The sequence below is a fragment of the Aquarana catesbeiana genome, linkage group LG04, assembly GCF_042186555.1.
Source record: "Aquarana catesbeiana isolate 2022-GZ linkage group LG04, ASM4218655v1, whole genome shotgun sequence".
Lineage (NCBI taxonomy): Eukaryota > Metazoa > Chordata > Amphibia > Anura > Ranidae > Aquarana > Aquarana catesbeiana.
The window spans coordinates 133,424,577-133,444,058 of NC_133327.1; the positions used below are offsets into that span (position 1 = coordinate 133,424,577).

General features: G+C 43.0%; 1 protein-coding gene and 1 long non-coding RNA gene across 2 annotated transcripts in view; one reads left to right on the forward strand and one right to left on the reverse strand.

Moving 5' to 3' along the window:
- DAW1 (dynein assembly factor with WD repeats 1) overlaps nucleotides 1–19,482 on the forward strand; it is a 106,298-nt gene that overhangs the window by 35,395 nt on the left and 51,421 nt on the right. The window contains exons 4-6 of the mRNA XM_073629064.1: nucleotides 6,032–6,090; nucleotides 9,865–9,987; nucleotides 11,670–11,769. Coding sequence (XP_073485165.1) covers nucleotides 6,032–6,090; nucleotides 9,865–9,987; nucleotides 11,670–11,769 — 282 coding nt within the window. The remainder of the gene's footprint in view (nucleotides 1–6,031; nucleotides 6,091–9,864; nucleotides 9,988–11,669; nucleotides 11,770–19,482) is intronic.
- LOC141141415 (uncharacterized) overlaps nucleotides 1,193–19,482 on the reverse strand; it is a 61,874-nt gene continuing 43,584 nt past the window's right edge. The window contains exon 3 of the long non-coding RNA XR_012244066.1: nucleotides 1,193–1,760. This is a non-coding gene — a long non-coding RNA (uncharacterized lncRNA). The remainder of the gene's footprint in view (nucleotides 1,761–19,482) is intronic.

Sequence of the window (19,482 nt, forward strand, 5' to 3'; positions counted from 1 at the left end):
GCAGCTAGACTCAAAATCAGTCTACTGAATCAGATCAGGCAGCTATTGTGATTGGTTGTCAGAGGTTACAGTGTATCATTACTGCTCACTGACTGGTTGCTAGAGGTTACAGCACACATTACGGCTCACTGATTGGTTGCTAGAGGTTACAGCACATGATTTCTGCTTGTTGATTGGTTGCTAGAGATTACTGTGGATATGACCTCAGGGGGGCATGATATACATATCAATGCTGCTGGCCGCCCCTATTTACATATGAATATTGCCGCTATTTACATATGAATGACGGTAATTTACATGTAAACACAGGGTCTGCAGGTGAGTCATCTTTACACAACAATAGGGCAGAGGTGGGCAGCATTAGTAACAGCATTTCACACTGAGATATTGGGACACAGCACAGGATTAAAACCTCAAGGGACGAGGGAAATCAAACCAGGATAGTTGGCAAGTATGAGACAGCTGCTTTGGGCCCCACAACACTGACAGGGTCCAGGGCAGCTGCCCCTTTTGCCCTGCCTTAAAAACGGCCCTGCCTGCAGCCAAATCGCTCTGCTCCTTTGCAGGTGGCTGAGCTTGCATTCATTTTTAATAGTGACCCCATGCATCTGAAAATGCAGCAGGTTTTGGATTGCGTTTGATGGGCACAGTAGCTGCGTTTGATGGGCACAGTGGCAGCATTTGATGGCACAGTGGCAGCATTTGATGGGCACAGTGGTGGCATTTGATGGGCACAGTGGTGGCATTTGATGGGCACAGTGGCGGCATTTGATGGGCACAGCGGCTGCAATTGATGGGCACAGCGGCTGCGTTTGATTTTTTTTTTTCAGAATTTTTCATTTTGTTTGTGCCTCCCCAAAAATTGTGAGCACCAACCGCCACTGCCCTGCAGGTGTTCTGACTTCTGAGGGGTAGACAGTGTGGTGAAAGCTGTATATGATTTAAAAAACTCACCCCTTTATGCTCATCAGTATTCCTTTTGCAGTACCCTCTGTAAAAGAAATTCCTCAGTTGCTGGCTTTCAGTTCAGAATGTATGTGGAGCTGCCATGAAACAGATAAAACCTATACCATCAATACACACATTATAAAGCAGCATGTATAAAGCCTTACGGTAAACAAAACATAAGTGTTCATAAATATACAATCTACTAAATATATTCCCATGTGTTAGAAACACTGTGAAAAAGTCCTTATTTCAAGGAAAACGTCAAATATTTATTTATTACAGGTGTTTTTATAGTGCTGACAATTTACACGCACTGTAAGTTTATATCCATCCCTGCACTCAAGTAGTTTACAGTTTAAGTTCCTTATCTCACATATATACACACATACTGAGACCAATTTGGAAAGAAGCTATTTAATTTAACAGCATGTCTTTTGAGTATGGGAGAAAACCCATGCAAGCACAGGAGGAACATGCAAACTTCATTCTCATAGTGTCCTGACTAGGATTCAAACCAAAGACCACTGCTGCAAGGCAGACGAGGTAACCACTAAGCCACTATGTTGTTAATTTTAAGTGAATCCATCACTAGTGGTTTATATCCTCAATATCTTTACCACAATGATATTCTCAGTCTCTGGTCCTCCCACAGCGCTCTTGGTCCACCTTCAGAAAAGCCCTCCAGATATGAAGGACCTTAAATCAAAAAGGTCTCAATGGTCTCAAAGCTCTTCATATGTTAATCCCAAACATAAAGACAGAGCTTCCATTTCCTTAAAACTCATATCTTCACACGGACCATCAGTGGTTTACTGTAATTACAAAAAGACATGAGAAAGCAAGCTGATAGTGTATTACAGCCTGATAAAACCAATTCTTTATTAAAATGCACAAAATGCTCACATTTAAAAGGTGTGCCAAGCAGGGTGGATAAAAATCAATTATTTAAAAAAAAAAATCGTATTTTTTAAAATTTAAATCTGTTTTTTTTATGTAACCACTTGCTTACTGGGTACTTAAACCCCTCTCCTATCCAGACCAATTTTCAGCTTTTAGCGCTGACGCATTTTGAATGACAATTGCGCGGTCATACAACACTGTACTCAAATTAAATTTTTATTATTTTTTTCCCACAAATAGAACTTTCTTTTGGTGGTATTTGATCACCTTTGCGGTTTTTATTCTTTGTTAAAAAAATGAAAATTGACTGAATTTAAAAAAAAAAAAAAAAATTTTCAAAAGGGTAATTTTTCTCCTTCATTGATGTACACTGATGAGGCGGCACTGATGGGCACGGATAGGTGGCAGTGATGGGCACTGATGGGTGGCAGTGATGGGCACTGATGGGTGGCAGTGATGGGCACTGATGGGTGGCAATAATGGGCACTGATCTGTTACACTAATAGGCAGCACTGCTAGGTGGCACTGATTGGCACCACTGGTGGGCATTGATAGGCGGCACTTTTAGGCATTGATAGGTGGCACTCATGGGCACTGATAGATGGCACTGTGGGCACTGTCAGGTGGCACTGGCATGGGGTACTGGTGGCACATATGAGGCATTATTGCCTCTTCCTCCTCGGGACCGATGTCCCTTGCTGATGAGCCGGTGATCGGCTTTTTTTTCTCCTAACCACCAAAATAAAGGGCTATAGGGGGATCTGGCCACCATTCTGAAGGGGTTCTTAATACATGAGTATAAAAAGCTGTCCTACCACTGACACTTATGTAATCACGGTTTTTATTTTAGGGAGCATAACAGAACATAAACCACCATTGTAAAGGGACTTTTTTAGGGTACCTTGATGTCCAGTGTTTAAGAAGCTCTAAATACATGAATATAACAAGCTGCCTACCACTAACACCGTCGTAAAGAGTTTCTATTTTAGGGTGCGTAACAGAATAGAAACCAACAAACTAAGGCTCATTTTACCCAGGTAAATAAATGACCACTGCCCCATACATAAAATTACCATTAAAGGGGGCCCTGAGCCCATATAAAAGTGGTTCTCAAAGCGGAGGTCCACCGATTTTTTATTTTTTTTTAAAGTCAGCACTACAAATACTGCAGCTGCTGACTTATAAAATAAGGACACTTACCTGTCCAGAGCATCCGCGATGTCGGCACCCGAAGCCAAACTATCCCTCGGCTGTCGGGTGCTGCCACCTCCATCTTCGGTAAGGGAATCAGGAAGTGAAGCCTTGTGCTGGAATTGGCGTAGATACCCATGGGTGGCTTGGGTATCTATGCCCGGAAGTGGGAGCAAAATACTATTAGACAGGTATCTGCTCCCCCCTCCCCCCTGAAAGGTTCCAAACGTGACACCGGAGCGGGAAGGAACCGGAAAAGCCGAAGTTCCATTTTTGGGCGGAACTCTGCTTTAATATGTAAAAAAAGGACTTACTCCAGGTGACTCCAGGTAAATAGGTTATTTATATTAGAGAGTAGGGATGAGCTTCGAGTTCGAGTCAAACTCATGTTCGACTCGAACATCGGCTGTTCACCAGTTCGCCAAACAGCGACCAATTTGGGGTGTTCGTGGCAAATTCGAAAGCTGCGGAACACCCTTTAAAAGTCTATGGGAGAAATCAAAAGTGCTAATTTTAAAGGCTTAAATGCATGGTATTGTCATAAAAAGTGTTTGGGGACCCGTGACGTCAGAAGGGGGCGGGGTTACGTAACGGGTGACCTCGCCCCCTCTGACGTCACGGGGAATGCCACAGGGAAGTCCCCGTCAAGTCCCCGTGCGTCAGAGGGGGGTGGGGTCACCAGGTGCCCCCCCCCCCGTTATTTAAGAACCGTCAGAAGAGGAGAAGCGTCACACAGCGGGAGCCTCCCTCCATGCCATCATGGATGCAGAGCGGCTCGAGGAGAAGAAGGAAAGAAGACGCCACGGAGGAAGATGCCGGATGAGAACACTGGAGGAAGAACCAGAAGAACCAGAAGAAGAATAAGATGGAGAAAGAAACCGAAGGAAGATAGAAGATAAAACAAAGAAGATAGAAGAAAGAAGAAGCATTTAAATAAAGGAATTGTCAAAAACTGTCTCTTGTCATTTTTAACATTTTTGACAGTTTTTTTGTGAAATGGTAGGGTACAACCATTTCACACAGGGGGGAGGGTGGGGATCTGGGGGTCCCCTTGTTAAAGGGGGCTTCCAGATTCCGATAAGCCCCCCGCCCGCAGACCCCCGCAACCACCGGGCAAGGGTTGTGGGGATGAGGCCCCTGTCCCCATCAACAGGGGCTCTCCCTCATCCCCCCCTCTTTTCCTGCGGCCTGCCAGGTTGCGTGCTCGGATAAGGATCTGGTATGGAGTTTTGGGGGGGACCCCACGCCATTTTTTTAAAATTTTGGAGCGGGGTTCCCCTTAAAATCCATACCAGACCTGAAGGGTCTGGTATAGATTTTGAGGGGGACCCCACGCCATTTTTAAAAAAAAATTTTGCCCGGGGCTCCCCTTAATATCCATACCAGACCTGAAGGGCCTGGTATGGAATTTAGGGGGACCCCCACTTAATTTTTTTTTTTAATTTTGGTTCGGGGTTCCCCTGTGGGGAATTCCCATGCCGTTTTTATCAATGAACTTTTATGTGTATTGTCGGACTGGCAATTCATTAATAGCCGCGAGTACTTTTAAATGACTTTTTTTCCTTTGAAATGTCATTTTGCTGTCAGACTGTTCTAAACACGGGAAACATGCGCCCCTTTACAGGCATACTATAGACACCCCCCAGGTATGACATTTAAAGGAATATTACACTTTTATTGTTTCACTTTAAGCATCATTAAAATCACTGCTCCCGAAAAAATGGCCGTTTTTAAAACTTTTTTTTGCATTGATCCATGTCCCCTGGGGCAGGACCCAGATCCCCAAACACTTTTTATGACAATAACTTGCATATAAGCCTTTAAAATTAGCACTTTTGATTATTCATGTTCGTGTCCCATAGACTTTAACGGTGTTCGCGTGTTCGAACAAATTTTTTGCCTGTTCGCAAGTTCTGGTGCGAACCGAACAGGGGGGGGTGTTTGGCTCATCCCTATTAGAGAGCATAACAGACCACTAGCTACCAAAGTAATGGGTTTCTTTTTTAAAGGGATATAAACGTCCACTGACTACGTGGAGGGAAAATAAAAAGCCACTGAGAAGCAATACAAAGGGAACTTTAAGAGAGAGAATGGAAATTTCTACTGCCATTAAAGGGGTTGTAAAGGTATAAATTTTTTCACCTTAATGCATTCTATGCATTAAGGTGAAAAAACTTTTGAAAATACTGCCGCCCCCAGCCCCCCCGTTTTACTTACCTGACACCTCGAAACTCGGCCGCTCGCTCCCGACCTCCATTCAGCCGATCAGCCTGGTCGCTGATTGGCTATAGTGGATGGATTGAAAGCAGCGCAGCCATTGGCTCGCGCTGCTGTCAATCACAGCCAATGACGCGGCGCGCCGGGGGCGGGGCCGAGTGATACAGCGAGCGGCTATAGCCGCCGGCTGTATCATGGGAGTGCGCCCGCAATAACTAACCACCATGCGAGAGAGCTCGCATTAAGGTGGTTAGTTATTGCGGGGAGGAGCTGAGACAGCCGCCGAGGGACCCCAGAAGAGCAGGTTCGGGGCCACTCTGTGCAGAACGAGCTGCACAGTGAAGGTAAGTATAACATGTTTGTTATTTTAAAAAAAAAAAAATGTACCTTAAAACCCCTTTAATGTAATGTGAGATAAAAATGTATTTTTCTTCCACATCTAAATAGGCTGCATCTAAAAAAATTAATTGAAATTTTAAATATAGAGTGTGGGGAGTTATTTGCTTTCTCTGAGAAGATAGGCAAAATGAACGTACGTTGCATTAACCATTATACGGCCTAAGAATTCGCTATCATTTGTCACATTTCAAATTTTTGCTCTAGTATGTAGAATTGTTTGGAACATGTGATTTCTGTATACGTAAGGCGACATATCGGACAAATTAACAAAGGAGTCCTGCTGGGGGCATTTATTTATCAATGTCTTTTCTCCAGTTTGTGAGGAGTTTGTGTCTATATCAGCATTGGCTTAACAAGCTCTTTTTTCTTGTTTTAGGTCCTGCGAGCTCACATATTACCTCTTACCAATGTGGCATTTAATAAATCTGGTTCCAGGTAAGATGCGCTCACTTTGGTCTTGTATTATTTATCCTGAAGCCTGATTGATATGGCAGATTCATAGGCTGCCTATAGACCTTATAGGATGATGTATTGGGAACTGACTAACCTCTGGGACTGGAGATTCAGGGAGCAAGGGACTGGACATAGATTCATGTGGCATGGTTAGTGGTGATTGCTGGAACCCTATAGAAATTGCTGTAAATACAGGTCCAGGGGACTGGGCATGGATTGAAGTGGCATGGTTAGTGGTGACAGATAGGAATGCACCGACACCATTATTTTTACGAGAGCCAATACTTTTTTTTTAATACTCGCCAATACCAATTACGGATACCTGCTGCAACTGTTTTGTTTATACTTTAGCTATCAGCAATCGTACAAAGCATTGAAAGGCTATTTACAAATTAAATACATCTATTTTTTGTGAAACGTGTAAATATATGGTAAAGGTGTAAAAATATTAACGAACAAAGCAAACAAAAAAAGTTTAAATTATTAATAATTTAAAAAATAGAAGTGAAAGAAAAAAAACAGCAGGAAAATAGTAATTAAATGGAGAAGGAGAATAAGGAGTTAATTAAGGCTGATTATAGTAAAATAAGGGTTAATAAGGGGTTAAACATAGGAACATTTAACCCCTTCATGCTGACTGTATTGACTGTATGCAAATATGCGTTCTTGGCTTGAAGGGGGTTATACCGGGGTGATGCCTGCAGTTACAGGCATCACCCCAGTACCATTTTTTAGAGCCAGCGGTTGGCTTTTTAGTGATAACAACCAACGCAGCTAAAAGCCGCTCGGCTGTTATCCTAAGGAGTGGGAGGGGGCGTCCCCCCTCCCGCCACTTTCCGTGGCTCTCCCAGGCTCTCCCGTCCCACTGGGAGGCCCGAGGGACCAGCCGACACATGACCGCTGGCTGGCCGAAGACCCGATTGAAGCCGGAATCAGCTTTGATCGGGTCTCCTATCTAGTAACTGGTTCCGGTTACTTCTGGTTTATTCTGCTGCCAATGGCGCAGATTTGAAAAAACCCCTAGTATTCCAAAAAGCTGATTTTGGCGGTTTGAATACTTTTAAGTGCAAAAGAGGGATTTGGGGTCTTATAGACCCCAGATGCCTCCATAAAGAGTACCTGTCACTGTCACAGGGGATGTTTACATTCCTTGTGACAGCAATATAAATTATCAGAAAATAAAAAATATTTAAGCGCTCTGTCCCTCCGTGCTCGCGCTAATGTAAACGGTGTTCAAACCACACATGTGAGGTATTGCCGCGATCGTCAGAGCGAGAGCAATAATTCTAGAACAAAACCTCCTCTGTAACTTTAAACTGGTAACCTGTAGAAATGTTTGGAGATTTTTAAGTACCGTAGTTTTTCGCCATTCCACGAGTCTATTTACTCGGCGTAACATCATCTTTCACATTATACTAAAAAATTGGAGCTAACTTTACTGTTATTTTTTTTTCTAATAAATGAAAGTGTATTTTTCCCAAATAATTGCGTTTGAAAGCCTGCTGCGCAAATACTGTGTGACATAAAAAATTTGGAGCGATCGCCATTTTATTCTCTAGGGCAGGGGTGTCCAAACTTTTTTCAAAGAGGGCCAGATTTGATGAAGTGAACATGCGTGAGGGCTGAACATTTTGCCTGACATTCTTTGAACCATTAAAATTCGGTCTAAGTGTGTTCGTTCGAGCACTAATACACTGCCCAACAAGAATTATTGTGCCTTTGTGGCTGTGTGTGAGTAAAGAGATGAGCTCGGGCATGTTATTTGGATATATCGTATTTATCGGCGTATAACACGCACCTTCACGTTAAGAGGGAAGTTTCAGGAAAAAAACTAATTTTAAATAAAGAACTGTGAAGCAAAATAAGGGTCAGTGTCCATCTGCAGCCTACAAGTGCCATGAATGCAGTACCCCCATTTCCATGAATGCAGCACCCCCCATTGCCAGGAATGCAGCACCCACCAATGCCAGGAATGCAGCACCCACTATTGCCAGGAATGCAGCACCCACCATTGCCAGGAATGCAGCACCCACCATTGCTAGGAATGCAGCACCCCCATTGCCATGAATGCAGCACCCACCATTGCCATGAATGCAGACTCACCATTGACAGGAATGCAGCACCCACCATTGCCATGAATGCAGACTTACCATTGCCAGGAATGCAGCACCCGCATTGCCATGAATGCAGCACCCACCATTGCCAGGGATGCAGCACCCACATTGCCATGAATGCAGCACCCACCATTGCCAGGAATGCAGCACCCACATTGCCATGAATGCAGCACCCACCATTGCCATGAATGCAGACTCACCATTGCCATCAGTGCAGCCTGATTGGTGCCCATCCATCTGCAGCCTTGGAAGGGACAAGGAGAGGGGCAGGATGAGCGCCAAAAGATTATATACAGGAAAAACGCCTGTTTTCTCGGCGGCCTCTTTAATAGAAAGTCCTGCCTCCTATGGTGGACAGAACAGTCGTCCAATGGCAGCGCAGGAGCTGGTTCTTCCTATTACAGAGGCTGCCATGTAAACAGGAAATACTCCTGTGTGTACGGCACTCGTCCCGCCTCCTCCCTGTCCCCTCCAAGGCAGCCAGTATATATATATATCTATATATATATAGATATATATACATAGATATATATATCTATATATATATATAGATATATATATCTATATATATATATAGATATATATATCTATATATATATAGATATATATATCTATGTATATATATATATATATATATATATTTTTTTTTTTTTTTTTGGGCCCCAGTGCTGGGAGATCGTTGGGGGCCACAAAAGATATATATGTCCAAATAACCAGGCAGGCCGTTCAAAACCGGACTTTGGACATGCCTGCTCTAAAAAATCTATATAATTCTTGGGGGTTCTAAGTAAATTTCTAGCAAAAAATACAGATTTTAACTTATAAGCAACAAATGTCAGATATAGGCTTAGGCATGAAAGGGTTTAATATATATATAATTTTTTTTTTTTCTTGACAGGTTGCTTTAAACTGTCTTCACCTGCAGATCGAAGTTCATCCCTTTGATCTGTAGATGAATAAAAACAATAATATACAAAAAGAAACAATGTCTCTTTTTATCTTTCGGCTGAGCAATGTTGTTGATAAACATTGCCCAGCTGCTTTTTTTTTTTTTGACAGCTCCAATTACCGGGACTTCAGTTTACACTTCAGAGCAACAGGGGAACCCCACTGACAGCTGAATGAGTCATCGGTTGTTAAGGACACGGTGGCCCCACTCCTTAATAACTAATCATTGCCGGCTTTTTTTTTTTACATTTCACCTGTCAGTGGGGGAATCCCGTTGACAGTACCGAGCCTGAAAGTATCGGTTTCAGTTATCGGTGGATTTGCAAGAGGACCGATACTCATGCCAATGCCTAGTATCAGCACCAATACCAGTATCAGTATCGGTTCAACCCTAGTGACAGATGGAACACTAAAAATTTCTCCAGATTTTGAACAGCAGAATTGTAAGTGTCAAAGGTTGTGATGGGGATATGCAACCCATTAATGTCTGGGAAACAATGAAAAACAAAGAATGTTAACTTTATAAAGGAAAACTACCTTCTATTAAAACCTTAATAAAACAGTCCAACCTATTTAGAACTGTACTTTTATGTAACCATGAAATCCAGATATGACTTTGCTAAGTATGATCTGATATATCTGCTTTTACATTCCTGATGTTCCTGAAATCCACACATTTTTTTTCTCTGTATAGTTTCATTACTGGCAGTTATGATCGAACCTGTAAAGTTTGGGACACAGCATCAGGAGAAGAGCTGCATACCTTGGAAGGCCATCGAAATGTGGTCTATGCCATCCAATTTAATAATCCTTATGGGTAGGTAATGGCAGAAAATAATCCTTTAAGAGGGGGTGAAATAACAACAAATATTATTGAATTATCAGATGATTTTATAAAATTGGGGTTGAGGGGGTTGTTTGCAAAGACATTGTTATTTCGCCTTGCCTTGGCCTCCTCTAACAGATGAGAAGGAATAATGTTTGGCAGGAGGTGTAAGCAACAAAAAAATCTTATTGAACTAATGAAAAAAGAATTCAGCAGTGTGCTGAGGTTTGTATACTTTATTATTTGTAGGGAGCAGGCAAACCCTATCTGGCCTTGATACTCACATTAGGTTATCTGAATCCAAAAGTCTGCTGCAAACCACCATTTTCTGAGTTGTAAAAAATTTCAATTGTTTTACTAAGGGGGAGGATGTTTATGTGCACTGAACAAGTAGGGACCCATGGAGCTCAGAGGCGCAGTGACATAATTTTCCTCGGACTACAGTAGTGCCAAATAAGTTTAAGTAGAAATATCTTATGTTCAGGCAAAAAAGGGAAAACTATTTATGCTCGCCTTGCCTACATGCCCCTGCCTCTTCTTCCCCTGTCACAGCCGGAGGCACTACCCAGCACTTCCAGGTATGTGGGAGCATTTGATCTGCTTGGGTCTGGAAGCCAATCACTAATCCCAAGCCTGTTACATGACCAAGCGAGTGAAGTCACTGCAACACCAAGTCACCTACAAACTATTTATGCTCGCCTTGCCTACATGCCCCCTGCCTCTTCTTCCTCTGTCACAGCCGGAGGCACTACCCAGTACTTCCAGGTATGTGGGAGCATTTGATCTGCTTGGGCCTAGAAGCCAATCACTAATCCCAAGCCTGTTACATGACCAAGCGAGTGAAATCACTGCAACACCAAGTCACCCACACTGCTGATTTCAAGCCAGACTCTGGGGAAAGTAAAAATCCTTCCTTGCAGTGGGGTCAAGTACTCATTTATATCTAATGGACTGTAAGAAATAGGTTTACTTACTTGGTCCTCCTCTTTCACAGCATCCACCATGCTGCAAGGCTGGTCCCCGCAGCCTTTTCTCCCCTATGCTCTGGGGTCGGATGCTCCCGATGTCATTACCACAAATGCAGGGCTCATAGACCTACATTGTACAGGGGGACACCAAGGAACAATCCACCACTGAAGCATAGGGGAGTGCTGTCTACTCTACTACTGTGATCTGTTTGGTGAAACTGTTTTTTTTGGCCCCTAACACTAGTAGTACAGGGGGAAGCCCTCTAAAAGAGAGGATTTTAAGCTTTCCTGGAGTTGGGCTTTGAGCATCATCTTTTATGGAGGAGGGAGCAGCAGGGGATTGCGGGAAAGGTGTGTATAACAGGGGCAAGGTGACAGCATTTAGGACTGTATATTGTATAGACATATTTTGAAAGAGATGCGTTACACTAAATATGAAAATTGAGTACTGTCCGTGATACCTTTTTTATTTGCACTAGCATACAATTTTTCAGGACAAGCTTTCGGGGTATGTCCCCTTCTTCAAGGTCCAAGCAGTACTTGAAGAAGGGGACATACCCCGAAAGCTTGTCCTGAAAAATTGTATGTTAGTGCAAATAAAAAAAGTATCACGGACAGTACTCAATTTTCTCTGTCACAATTGCACTAATACGGCTACAATCAAATCAAGTACTAAATATGAAAAAATCCTTTCCCTTCCAACAGAGACAAAATAGCCACAGGATCATTTGATAAAACCTGCAAGCTGTGGAGTTCTGAGACAGGCAAATGTTACCACACCTTCAAGGGGCACACTGCAGAAATAGTAAGTAACTCCCTGAAACTATAGTTGATGGAAAAATCAGATTTAATTATACCAAATCAATCATTGCTATGTTGTGCCAAGCAATTGTTTTAGGTTAACAGATCAAATCTGTAATTGATCATTAGGAAATAATTTTAAGGGTTAGGGTAAATGTTGCGGTTAGGTGTCGAATCAAGTTTTAAGAGTTAGGTTTCAAGGGTTAAGTGTTAGGATTCTGGTTAAGTGTTGTGAATTAATTTTAAGGTAGAGATTAAGTGTTAGGTATTAATTTAGTGTAAGGTTTCATTTTAGGTAATAGGGTAATGCAATGCTGAGGATTTCCCATTCAAACATATCCCCCAGCAGCAAATACTTATGTTTCCTGTACTCCTCCACCACTCCAGCCCCCCCCAGGAAATACCTGGGTACCTCTAGTTATGGGGGAACATGTGACTCGACTTCCCTTCCTACCATGTAACAGCACTAGTGCTTGCTGATTTGGCCCAGCACTGTCACATGGGGGGACGCGGGACAGGCAGCCCTGTTTATTTTCTGACCAAAGGTCTATCTTAAGCAGGGCTTTTGCCTTTCTTGCACATGCCAGACGACCAGAGCAGCCAGGCAACAAAAGAAAGTTGAGTATGTGCTCATGAAGAGGGGGTATTAAAGTGAAATGGGTTCACGTTAAGGTTAGGGTGAAGCATTTGGATTCAGGGTAAGTCATGATGGTTATTTTTAAGTTAGGATAAGTGTTAGGGTTCAAATGTGAATTAAGGGTTAGGATCAAGCAATAAGGGATAGGTTGGGCAGCATAGTGGCTTAGTGGTTAGTATTTCTGCCTTGCAACACTGGTTTGAATATCAGTTTGAATACCAGTCAAATGCATGGTGTTTGCATATTCCTCCACTGCTTGTGTGGGCTTCCACCCACACTCCAAATATATGCTCATAGGTTAATTGTCTCCTTTCCAAATTGGCCCTAGTATGAGTGCATGAATGCATGTGGGATAAAATCTTAGATTGTAAGCTCCTTGGGGCAAGGACTGATGGGAATATCCACTTTGTAAAGTGTAAAGTGTTTGTAAGTTGTCAGTGCTATATAAATACCTGTATTAAGTAAAAAAATATAAATAGGTTACACATCAGGATGATTTCTTTAAACTCTTTAATTTCCTCTTGTTTTCTGTCATAAAAAAGCCCTGTGATTAGCGCTATCAGCTGCTGGTGCTGAAAAACAAATCGTTTTAATATAAATAATATTCTACAGTGAGAGTTGTTAATATAATGGCATGATTGTTTAGCTAAAGGGCTTGATTCATGCTAAAGATCCCTCAATATCCCATAACGCCACGACTGAATTGTTCTTTATTGCATTCTCTATGGTGGAATCCCAAGGGCCTTTTGTAGCTACATATAATTAAGCCATATTGCCTTTCTCTCATCTCATATATTTCATTCTATTGATTGTAATATACTTTGGATTAATTCCCAGATGCACAGACATCATGTACATGTGTTGTTAGTAATATCACATTTGCTTTATGTGCAATTTCTTAAAGAGATATCAGCTTACTTGTTTACAACTGAAACATGTTTCCAGCTCCATTGAAATAAACAAATGTATTCTGGGACAGGAAATATATTAGCAACAAACGTATTTTTTTATTTTCTGACTCTAAGTCCCCTCATTCACACCTGAGCTCAGAGCTCTAAAACAGTCAACAAGCCTAATCCCATGCTTTTAAATTGTGCCTGTTCACATTCAAGCATCAAGGTGCCTGTAGATCAATGCTTGAAGTTCCAAAACGTATATGAGCTAATTTTTGTAGCAGAATGGTGCATGTTTGGCCCCATTGACTTAAATACACTTAAATCCACTGCAGACAAATGCGCAAAAATGCATTATGCGCGTTTTCAGGCACTCCCATGAAAAAGTCTATGAGGCCAAAAAGGGCACTTTACTCAAATGCATGCAAAATCTCGCACAAAAGCATTAATATTGCCTGAGTGCACTTTTTTGGCTCTATTGATTCAAGTGTGAGTGCAAACAAATGCCCAAAACGTTTTTCAGACACTCCCATAAAAAAAGGTATATAGGACCAAAAACAGCACTCCTAAAATGCGTGCAAAATCACACAAAAAAACCCATAAATATCACCTACATACACTAGAGTTTCTCTATTACAGATGCACAATGTCCATAGTACACAGCAAAAAGTTGTAACCGGTTATCATCAATATTTGGAATTAGGGTGTCTTTTGAATACTCAAAAAAACATAGTTGTGTTGAAAGCATTTAAAGCAGGACCCAAGGTCAAATAGGAAATGCAATTTGAAAAAAACCCTCAAAAGTTGTCAGATCCTGGGAGTGGCATATCAAAATGGTGCTATTACCCAATTATTAGGGTAGGTGCCTCCAAAAATATATACACAACAAAAACACCACAGAGGATATAGCGCCTTCTCAAACCACCAAAAAGTTTAATCAATGGACATACAATATCTCACAAAAGTGAGTACACCCCTCACATTTTTGTAAATATTTTATTATATCTTTTCATGTGACAACACTGAAGAAATGACACTTTGCTACAATGTAAAGTAGTGAGTGTACAACTTGTATAACAGTGTAAATTTGCTGTCCCCCCAAAATAACTCAACACACAGCCATTAATGTCTAAACAGCTGTCAACAAAGGTGAGTACACCCCTAAGTGAAAATGTCCAAATTGGGCCCAATTAGCCATTTTGCCTCCCCAGTGTCATGTGACTCATTAGTGTTACAAGGTCTCAGGTGTGAATGGGGAGCAGGTGTGTTAAATTTGGTGTTATCGCTCTCACTCTCTCATGCTGGGGTCACTGGAAGTTCAGCATGGCACCTCATGGCAAAGAACTCTCTGAGGATATGAAAAAAAGAATTCTTGCTCTACATAAAGATGGCCTAGGCTATAAGAAGATTGCCAAGACCCTGAAACTGAGCTGCAGAATGGTGGCCAAGACCATACAGTGGTTTAAAAGGACAGGCACCTCATGGCAAAGAACTCTCTGAGGATATGAAAAAAAGAATTCTTGCTCTACATAAAGATGGCCTAGGCTATAAGAAGATTGCCAAGACCCTGAAACTGAGCTGCAGAATGGTGGCCAAGACCATACAGTGGTTTAAAAGGACAGGTTCCACTCAGAACAGGCCTCGCCAGGGTCGAACAAAGAAGTTGAATGCACGTGCTCAGCATCATATCCAGAGGTTGTCTTTGGGAAATAGACGTATGAGTGCTGCCAGCATTGCTGCAAAGGATTAAGGTGTTGGGGGTCAGCTTGTCAGTGCTCAGACCATACGCCGCACACTGCATCAAATTGGTCTGCATAGCTGTCGTTCCAGAAGGAAGCCTCTTCTAAAGATGGTGCACAAGAAAGCTCACAAACAGTTTGCTGAAGACAAGCAGATTAAGGGTATGGATTACTGGAACCATGTCCTGTGGTCTGATGAGACCAAGATAAACTTATTTGGTTCAGATGGTGTCAAGCGTGTGTGGCGGCAACCAGGTGAGCAGTACAAAGACAAGTGTGTCTTGCCTACAGTCAAGCATGGTGGTGGGAGTGTCATGGTCTGGGGCTGCATGAGTGCGGCTGTCACTGGGGAGCTACAGTTCATTGAGGGAACCATGAATGCCAACATGTACTGTGACATACTGAAGCAGAGCATGAACCCCTCCCTTCGGAGACTGGGCCGCAGGGCAGTATTCCACCATGATAACGACCCCAAACACACCTCCAAGACAACTACTGCCTTGCTAAAGAAGGGTCAGGGTAAAGGTGATGGATTGGCCAAGCATGTCTCCAGACCTAAACCCTATTGAGCATCTGTTGGGCATCCTCAAACAAAAGGTGGAGGAATGCAGGGTCTCTATCCACCAGCTCCGTGATGTCGTCATGGAGGAGTGGAAGAGGACTCCAGTGGTAACCTGTGAAGTTCTGGAGAACTCCATGCCCAAGAGGGTTAGAAAGAGTGCTGGAAAATAATGGTGGCCACACAAAATATTGACACTTTTTGCCCAGTTTGGACATTGTCACTTAGGGGTGTACTCACTTTTGTTGCCAGCGGTTTAGACATTAATGGCTGTGGGTTCAGTTATTTTGAGGGGACAGCAAATTTACACTGTTATACACTCACTACTTTACATTGTAGCAAAGTGTCATTTCTTCAGTGTTGTCACATGAAAAGATATACCGTAATAAAATATTTACAAAAATGTGAGGGGTGTACTCACTTTTGTGAGATTATGTATATAGTAATAAAGCGGAGTACAAAAGCCGAAACCCCCCTAGAGGATAACTCTCCTCCCCCAGTTTCCTAAAGTCAATGCACAATCAGGCATCATTCCAGGTACTTACCTGATGGTAATTTGTACTAAATTTTGATCTGCTGAAATTTTTGGTTATGCATCGATGCTGGAATTTGTTAAATGTTTTATTTTGTAAGTGTGTATGAAGTGGATATTTGCTCTCAGTAAAGCATTATGCCGTGTACACACGAGCAGACTTTCGACGAAGTTCCGACGAAGTTCCGACGGAGTTCCGACAAAACGGACTTGCCTACACACGATCACACCAAAGTCCGACGGATTCGAACGTGATGACGTACGACCGCACTAGAATAAGGAAGTTCATAGCCAGTAGCCAATAGCTGCCCTTGCATCGGTTTTCGTCCATCGGACTAGCATACAGACGGATTTTTTCGACCGGACTCGAATCCATCTGAAAGATTTGAAACATGTTCTAAATCTAAAGTCTGTCTGATTTTTTGACAGCAAAGGTCCGATGAAGCCCACACACGATCGAATTGTCTGGCGGATTCATTCCGTCAGACCTTTGCTGTCGAAAAGTCCGGTCGTGTGTACACGGCATTAGTCTTCACAGGTGTAGAAGATAGTGCTGATATTTTAATGTTTTGTGAGCTTTACTGGGCATTTCTACTGTTGTGGAGAAAATTTGTCACTTGATGAGAATGGTAGTAAATACTTCTGGTCAAGTGAGGGTGGAGCCCACCGTGTTACATTTAGATCTTTACACATCCTTCTATAGAATCTAGGGGTCTCCAACCCCCGGGCCGTAGCGTCTCTGCAGCTGCACCGTGGATGTGACGGGCGGCATGAGAGAGTAGGGCGGGTGAGAGAGCCAGGCCCATCACAGAGGCAGGCGGGTGAGAGAGCCCGGCGCATCACAGAGGCAGGCGGGTGAGAGAGCCCAGTGGATCACAGAGGCAGGCGGATGAGAGAAGCTGGCAAGCAGAGATGACATCATCTCTCTGCGCCCGCCCCACATCACATCTTTTCCGCCCACACAGAGCTGGTGTCGGAGGTGCGGCAGGGAGCAGAGAGATGACATCTCTCACTGCCGGCCCCGCATCACTGCTCTCCTGCTCTCACTCAAGAACGACCACTGCACAGAGGCCTGCTTCTGTGCTAAATGAACCAGTGCCACCAATGCAGTGACAATCCACATCTGGTGGCACTGGCAGGCAGCGTGGCAGTCATCTGGTGGCAGGCAGCGTGACAAGTGGCATTCATCTGGTGGCAGGCAACGTGGCAAGTGGCATTCATCTGGTGGCAATCAGCATGGCAAGTGACATTCCTCATCAGGTGACAGGGGACATGGCAAGTGGCATTCCTCATCTGGTGGCAGGCAGTGTAGCATTCCTCAACTGGTGGCAAGTGACATTCATCTGGTGGCAATCAGCATGGCAAGTGACATTCCTTATCTGGTGGCAGGCAGCATGGCAAGTTGCATTCCTCATCTGGTGGCAGGCAGCATGGCAAGCGGCATTCCTTATCTGGTGGCAGGCAGCGTGGCAAGTGACATTCCTCATCTGGTGGCAGGCAGCGTGGCAAGTGGCATTCATCTGGTGGCAGGGGACGTGGCAAGTGCATTCCTCATCTGGTGGCAGGGGACGTGGCAAGTGACAAACAGCATCTAGTGGCAGGCGACATGGCAAGTGACATGCTCAGGGCTCCCACTGATTCTGCATTATGGTGATTTGAAATATTTAATTCTATATTAGAAAGTAATAATAGAGATAATGCGCTACAATCATCCTGACACCATAACAACTATGGTGCCGTGATGATTGAAGCACCATCACCAGCTATTGCTCTGATAAATTGCCCCCGGAAAATCACTTACCCCCCGCGAGAGCCCCCAACCCCTCTCCCCTGGGCCTTGGCACAATTTTCTTTCATGCAGCCGGTCCTCGGTGCCAAAAAGGTTGGGGACCGGAACATCCGTTAGTGGGTGCAGGACACAGAAGTGCTGAAATATGTCAGCAGCATTTATTTATCATCTACCCTTGGTAGGAATATATGTATTATTCACCTATGTACTGTAGGTTCAAATTCACAATACTTTATTAATCCCAAATGGAAATTATTAAAATGCATTTATATTCAACGAAGAGCATACGAAATAACAACGAATGGAAACAAGGCACAATAACAGCAATACAATTACCAGTAACAGCAATTAATACCAAATAAAACAAAATTAGTACTATACTGTAATAAACCCTACCATCCTATTAAAATACTACAGAAAATAAATAACAACAATTGAAAAATAATCGAAAATCAAAATGCAAATATTACACCACTTTCTCTAACATTACCCAAAAATCATTACACATAGTTAAATATAAAAACTACATAAAAAAATTTGGTTTAAATACCAGATTAAATCATTACATCCAGCACTCACAGAGAAGAATTATATAATTTGAAGGCCACAGGCAAAAATGATTTCCTGTGTCGCTCTGTGGTGCATCATGGTTGTGACAATCTATCACTGAAGGTACTCCACAGACTGACCAATGTATTGTGGAGTGGGTGGGGGGAGTTGTCCAAACTTGAACGTACCTTGGACAACATTCTCCTCTCTAACACTGGTTTTAAAGACTCCAACTCCAATCTATCAACGTAACTAGCCTTGCAAATCAGTTTATTGAGTTTGTTGATGGTGACCACCCTAAGCCTGTTTCCCCTGCATACAACTGCATACAGGAGAGCACTGTCATGTGGTAGGTAACATGTGAAGCACAACTCTTACAGCTGTGCTAAGCCTCATGCACATGGCCACATACAACTTACATAGGATCTTGCTGTCCATACTGCATCTCACTGCTTATGCATTGTTGATGTGTACACGGGCAGCAGTGGCGCTGCCACTAGACATGTCTTTGTACGCTATAGTCATGTAAACACACAAATGTATACATGCATACAGTATAAAATATGGTCAAAATCGAACCGTGGCTGCAAAATTTTCTGTTTTGGTTTATGTAGCTAAACACTATGAACCAAAGCGGAGCTGTATAAATGGGCCCATAGAACAAAATACTGCTGTGTTCAGATGCATATACAGTACATTACAGATCTAAATGCAGCTTATTGTGCACCTGTGTGAATGTTTCTCCTTAAAACGGATCTTCACCCTCTGTAGGTACTTCCCTCCTTACCACCCCTCCTCCCCTCCTCTAAGTGATTAGCAATATCCTTTTTTTTTAAATGGTGCTGCACCTCATTTGCCTAGACGAACAATGTGCACAGTCCTCCCTATGGCTCCTGGAGGCATAGCCCTTCATGCACAAAAGTGGAGAGGGGTGTGCCCAGTTCTGCATCATTGGGAGGCGCGTCGGCTGAACCCAGAAAAGCCAGTTGATGACGTCATAAAAAAACATTGAGACACAG